The sequence below is a fragment of the Brachyistius frenatus genome, unplaced genomic scaffold (genome assembly GCF_029030835.1).
Source record: "Brachyistius frenatus isolate BFR_SWC_R1_liver_20210118 unplaced genomic scaffold, ASM2903083v1 Contig_59, whole genome shotgun sequence".
Classification (NCBI taxonomy): domain Eukaryota; kingdom Metazoa; phylum Chordata; class Actinopteri; family Embiotocidae; genus Brachyistius; species Brachyistius frenatus.
The window spans coordinates 2,424,519-2,431,192 of NW_027210658.1; the positions used below are offsets into that span (position 1 = coordinate 2,424,519).

The 6,674-nt window shown below is 46.2% G+C and overlaps 1 protein-coding gene across 1 annotated transcript; it reads right to left on the minus strand.

Moving 5' to 3' along the window:
• Positions 1–2,323: 2,323 nt before the first annotated feature.
• Positions 2,324–6,355, minus strand: nus1 (NUS1 dehydrodolichyl diphosphate synthase subunit). Its single transcript, XM_069705890.1, has 5 exons — positions 5,701–6,355; positions 4,163–4,294; positions 3,453–3,605; positions 3,231–3,330; positions 2,324–3,045 (listed from the first exon to the last, which is right to left on the minus strand). Exons 1-5 carry the CDS (start codon positions 6,098–6,100, stop codon positions 2,955–2,957), a joined length of 876 nt encoding a protein of 291 aa, XP_069561991.1. The 5' UTR covers positions 6,101–6,355; the 3' UTR covers positions 2,324–2,954.
• Between the last annotated feature and the right edge of the window lie 319 nt (positions 6,356–6,674).

Sequence of the window (6,674 nt, forward strand, 5' to 3'; positions counted from 1 at the left end):
CAGATCAGTCAGATCCACTGCTGGCTCCTCCCCCAGCTCGTCCAAATATGGTCACTTCCTGCTCCAAACTGCTCCGAACTAGCGGACAGAATCTGAACTGGAGGCTTCATAACGTTCACAAACCAACAACGATGTCACTGATGGTTGATGGTTGGTCCTACATTTTAATTCTTACACCAGAGTTGTACTCCCTGCTCTGGCAGCATGAATGCATCCAGTGAAGGTGGAACAACATCAGACAACTGTTACTAACATCCTAATGTGTGGAGCAACGATTGGTCATAGTCAGCAAAAATCAAGGCCATATGTTAATACATTGAGTGCTCCAGTTTCTATTGTTAGAAGATAAAAGTCCATGTTTGGATGAATCTGCTCACAGCCACACATCGGTTTAGTGTCGCAGTTAACGAGTCCCTGAAGGTCACACCGATGATTCTACGTCTGTTCTCACAATGCTCTCCTTCACGGTTCATTGTAACATCAGATCATAGGAGGAAAACGAGACCTCCTGATTGGTCATGCAAAAACCTGTCTCAGCGTACAGGTTACATACACACTCATAATAATGTAGTTATGACCACCACCAGTAACCACTGTCCTGGTCTGAACTGGTGTTGGCTCTCTCTTTCTTTGTTGCATTGATGAAGTGATTTTAATGGTTTCTGTTTGTTTTTGAAGACTTGAGACGGTTTTATTGAAGCTGACAGGTAAATAAAGAAAGTTAAAGGATATTAAACGTTTTTTTAATTATGTTCCTCATTTCCATCAGTGAGAACAAGAATAAGTCTGGAGGGACTGTAAGGAGGTGGAAGCAGCAGCATGTCAGTCAGTAAACTAAGATTTATCTGAACAACAGTCTTTATTTCTTCCTCGAAATAACTTGTTCTGATGGGTTTGTTGCTGATCCTGGTTCTGACCTTTCACTCGTTTTTAACAGTTGTCACAGCTTGGAGAGATTGTACTCTGTACAATATTGTAGAGTTCTGCTGAAAGGACTTTAATGTGTTAAGTGCCATGAAATAACCCGTGTTGTGATTTGGCGCTATAAAAATAAAATTGAATTGAACCAGATGTTTTAAAAACCCAATGATAACCAGATGTTAGAAAAATCCGATAACCAGATGATAACCAGATGTTTTAAAAACCTGATGATAAAAACCTGATGATAACCAGATGATAATCAAGATGTTTTCGATAATAAAAACAATGATAACCAAGTGTTTCAAAAACCCGATGATAACCAGATGTTTTAAAAACCCGATAACCAAATGTTTTAAAAACCCGATGATAACCAAGTGTTTTAAAAACCCGATGATAACTAGATGTTTTAAAAACCGATGATAACCAGATGTTATAAAAACCCGATAATAAAACCCCGATGATAACCAAGTGTTTTAAAAACCCGATGATAACCAGGTATTTAAAAACCCGATGATAAGCAGATGTTTTAAAAACCCAATGATAAGCAGATGTTTTAAAAACCAGATGATAACCAGATGTTATAAAATCCAGATGATAACCAAATGTTATAAAACCCGACGATAACCAAGTGTTTTAAAAACCCGATGATAACTAGATGTTTTAAAAACCGATGATAACCAGATGTTATAAAAACCCGATAATAAAACCCCGATGATAACCAAGTGTTTTAAAAACCCGATGATAACCAGGTATTTAAAAACCCGATGATAAGCAGATGTTTTAAAAACCCAATGATAAGCAGATGTTTTAAAAACCAGATGATAACCAGATGTTATAAAATCCAGATGATAACCAAATGTTATAAAACCCGACGATAACCAGATGTTTTAAAACCCGATGATAACCAGATGTTTTAAAAACCCGATGATAACCGATTGTTATAAAAACCCAATGATAACCAGATGTTTTAAAAACCGGATGATAACCAGGTGTTTTAAAAACCTGATGATAACCAGATGTTTTAAAAACCCGATAATAGAAACCGGATGATAACCAGGTGTTTTAAAAACCGGATGATAACCAGTTGTTTTAAAAACCCGATGATAACCAGTTGTTATAAAAACCGGATGATAACCAGGTGTTTTAAAAACCCGATGATAACCAGATGTTGGTGTGAAGGTGAACATAAACTGTGTTATCATCACTGATCGTCACATGTTGGTCAAACCGTGTTGAGTTGAACCGAAACAAAAGATCTAAACTGGAGGTTTCATCCTCCATCAGACAGGAATCGATCCGTTCAGGACACGGAGACAGAGACAGACAGAAAGAGAAAGAGAAACAGACAGAGAGACAGAGAGAGAGAGAGAGAGAGAGAAAGACAGACAGACAGACAGACTGAGACAGTGCACGTCTTTATTTCAGAGGAAACATTGAACATCATCTGAATGTTCCTGAATCAACACCACATATGATCACATGACTGCAGGCCACAGGGACAGAGACACTTCAGTCTCTCTTATTTACACATTTCAGCTTCACTTCCTCTCTGCATGTGCTGTTCATTGTTAGGCTCCTCCCCCAAAGTCCAACTGGATGTCCCAGGACGCCTGGTGAGGACGGACACAAAGCCTTGTTTCTTCTTTGTAGTCTGCTGTAGGAAGGGTTCATGTTGATCAGCAGGAAACAGCAGCTGGACAGGAACACTGAGGACAGACCAGGGTCTGTGAGGACACAATAGAGTCTGTGAGGACAGAACAGAGTCTGTGAGGACTGTGTCCTCGTGGCAGCGTCTCTTGTGTCTCCTGGTGTGCAGAGCGTGTCCCACATGTCCTGGAATGAGAATTTATTATAAGACAGGAAGTGCGCTGGCGACATCTCCTGGTGTCTCTGAGCTGTCTTTGTGTCAGGGGTCCAGGAGGAGGACAGAGGTGGGAGGACGAAGACTGAGGGACACAGCAGGAAATGAAGGGGTCTAGACTGTCCTCTGACACGCATCTTCCTCTCTGAAGGACGTCTCCGTGGCGTCCTCATCACTGTCCCAGCCGCTGCTGACAGGCACCGTACCGCTGCAGGGCCCCCAAAAAGGCCTCATAGGACACATCTCTGTGGGACGGCAGGGAGCTGAGGACGCACAGCGGGATAAACACAAGACATGTCAAACTGTGCACAACACATTCAGAGACAAAAACACACTCAACAGTGCCCTCTGCTGGTCAACCTGAACTCTAAGACAGACAGATGTGAGACATCTCAGAGACAGACAGACAGACAGACGTGAGACATGCCGGAGACAGACAGCAGCTTACATAAACTCGGTGAGTCGGATGTGCCAGGGGAGGAAGCCCAGCGTGCTGTTCACCGGACCGAACTTCACCACCAGCTCAGGGTCCGGGACGTTCTTCGACTCTGAACGCAGCACAAAGACACGCACGTCTTCATGTGTCCAAACTAGGACACGCACGCTTTCACTGGGACACACACATGATGAAACATGTCTCCCGCTCAGATAGACATGGATGAGGACATACCTCTCAGGAGGACATCCAGCATGGACACACTGATGTCTTTGGAGCTCCTCTCCTTGTTCTCCACAGAGCGACACAGCTGCTGAGCGGCCTGGACGATGCTCTGCTTCCCGTCCTCTGGACACAACACCTTCAGGGTCGGTCTGCAGGACACAACTGACAGAGACACAGAGACAGACAGACAGACAGACAGACAGACAGACAGACAGACAGAGAGAGAAAGAGAGTTGATTTATGTATCCTACATTTCTTACAACAACAACAACAAAAGCAGCAGCAGCAGAGAGACGTGATGACATTACAGCCAGTCCAGCTGCAGGTGATAAAGATGATGTCATCTTCACAGTAAAAGCTGTGGGCGGGGCCAGGGCAGGAAGGACACCGAACAGCTGAGGTTTGCGTTGTCACAGGTGGAATACTGAAACCACTCAGCTGTCTCCATGGCACCCGCCGCTGTGTGAGCAGGTACGGGTGTGTCCCTTGGCATCACCGCTACCCCCTTTTGGGTCCTAACAAGGATGACATGTAGGAGGTCCAACCTTCTGTTCATGAATGTCTAACTCTGTCAGTCGTGAATGTTGGAGATGGGGCTCCATGGATGGAGCTGGAGGATTCAGGTTCCTCCTTCACAGGACATTCAGCAGATGAGTTGACCAGAGAGCGTCGGCTGTTTCACTCATTGAAAACAATCAGAGAGGAGGCGGCGGTCTCACCGTTGTGCTGCTGGTTGCCGGTGCCGTTGCTCAGGACCTCCACCCTGTACGTGGACCCGTCTCCACCCAGCAGGTCCTGCTGCTGCCTCACGATCTCCTCCAGCAGGCGAGAGTTATTCTTACGGAAAATACCTGCAGAGGAGGAGCACACAGTTCAGAGGGAATCAATACAAATAGACAGACCGTCTTTGTTGATTGCACAGAAAAGATGGTGGAAAGTTAGTGGAAGCTGAGACAGCTGTTACCTGGATGGAGAACATGTATGTTGCATATGTTGTAACAGAGAACATGTATGTTACATATGTTGTAACAGTTCCCTTTCATGTATGTAGGTGCTGATTAAAATGCTCAGCTGTCCTTAACCATCAACCATCAGTGACATCATTGTTGGTTTGTAAACGTTATGAAACCTCCAGTTCAGATTCTACCCGTCACCATCTTGCTAGTTCCAGTTTGGCGCAGGAAGTGACCATATTTGGACGAGGTGGGGGAGGAGCCAGCGGTGGATCCGACTGATCTGATTGGAAACCTGAGCCAGTAATACAATCAGTAACTCAGTCAGTCCGTAATGCCATCAGTCCATAACTCCGTCAGCCAGTAACAAAGTCAGTCCGTAACTTAGTCAGTCTGTAACAGTCAGTAACTCCGTCAGCCAGTAACTCAGTCAGTCCGTAAATCAGTCAGCCAATAACTCAGTCAGTCCGTAACAGTCAATAACTCAGTCAGTCCGTAACTCCATCAGCCAGTAACTCTGTCAGTCCGTAACACAGTCCGTCAGTAACAGTCCGTCAGTAACAGTCAGTCAGCCAGTAACTCCGTCAGCCAGTAACAAAGTCAGTCCGTAACTTAGTCAGTCCGTAACAGTCAGTAACTCCGTCAGCCAGTAACTCACTCAGTCCGTAAATCAGTCAGCCAATAACTCAGTCAGTCCGTAACAGTCAGTAACTCAGTCAGTCTGTAACTCCATCAGCCAGTAACTCTGTCAGTCCGTAACACAGTCCGTCAGTAACAGTCAGTCCGTAACTCCGTCAGCCAGTAACTCCGTCAGTCCGTGTCAGCCAGTAACTCCGTCAGTCCATAACTTCGTCCGTCAGTAACTCCGTCAGTCCGTAACTCCGTCCGTCAGTAACAGTCAGTCCATAACTCAGTCAGTCCGCAACACAGTCAATAACTCAGTCAGTCCGTAACACAGTCAGTAACTCAGTCAGCCAGTAACTCCATCAGTCCGTAACTCCATCAGCCAGTAACAGTCAGTAACTCAGTCAGTCTGTAACTGAGTCTGTCACTAAGTCTGTAACCGACATCCTCTCATCATGCTGTGGAACAAATTGCTTGAACCCATCATCACAGTCACATGACTCAGAGGAGGAACTCTAATCATACCGAGTCTGACCGGGGAGGGAGAGTCCGGTGACCGGGGAGAGAGAGAGAGCCCGGTGACCGGTGAAAGAGAGCCCGGTGACCAGAGAGAGAGAGAGAGAGAGAGAGAGAGAGAGAGCGAGAGCCCGGTGACCGAGACCGACAGCAGCCATGATTACCGTGATTATCGTAGACGCTGACGTAGGATATCCCCACAGCCATGCACCAAACCACCAGGTTTGCAATGTCCGTGTAACTCGGCTCTTCCTCGGCCACCAGCAGGCCGATGTGCACCGGCAGCTTTTCCAGAGACTTGCCGTCAGACAGCCACCGGGACCGGCGATTGTTGGTGCGACTTCCGGCTGCAGGGTTAGCGTTAGCATCGGGGTTCTGATTTAACTTCTTCTGGTGGTCGGGGAAGCCGGCCAGGGCCACCGGCAGCAGCAGGGCGGCCACTGCCCGCTCCCACAGCCGGCCCTTCCAGCCGCGGACACGGACACGGAGCCAGGACAGCAGCGCTCTGTTGACGTGGACCAGCAGCAGTAAGAGCCGCCATAACAAGCCGTAGAGCAGCGCCATGAGTTCGGTTGTTCTTCGGAACAGAGTCGAAGGACCGCGGTCAGGAGGGGCCGGACAGCCGCTTCTTTCCGGAGTTTATCTGCCGCCAAGTCCGCCTCAGCGCCGACGTGAGTTCCGTCCGCCTGCCGCCATCTTCCCTTTTCCTGGCAACCCCTGACCTCTGAACCCCGGCCTCATACACGGAGCTCTCCGATTGGACAAAATGTGTGACGTAACACTACTAGTCTGACTGACTGAACAGGTGTCACAGATGATCACAGCAGCGGATCATCATCATCATCATCATCATCATCATCATCATCATCATCATCATCTTCTTCTTCGATTTGATTGGCAGATCGCAACCACCTTGAACAAGTGCATACCGCCACCTACCGTGCAGGAGTTTGCAGTTTCAGGTTGATCCTTTCATAACTTTAAATTATGATGATAAAAAATATATATTTTTTAAATAAAGAAATATATAAATATTTTTTTAAATAAAAAAATATATACATATTTTTTAAAATAAAAAACCCTTAAATACACTACTCAAAAAAATAAATAAAGGGAACACTTCAACACATCCTAGATC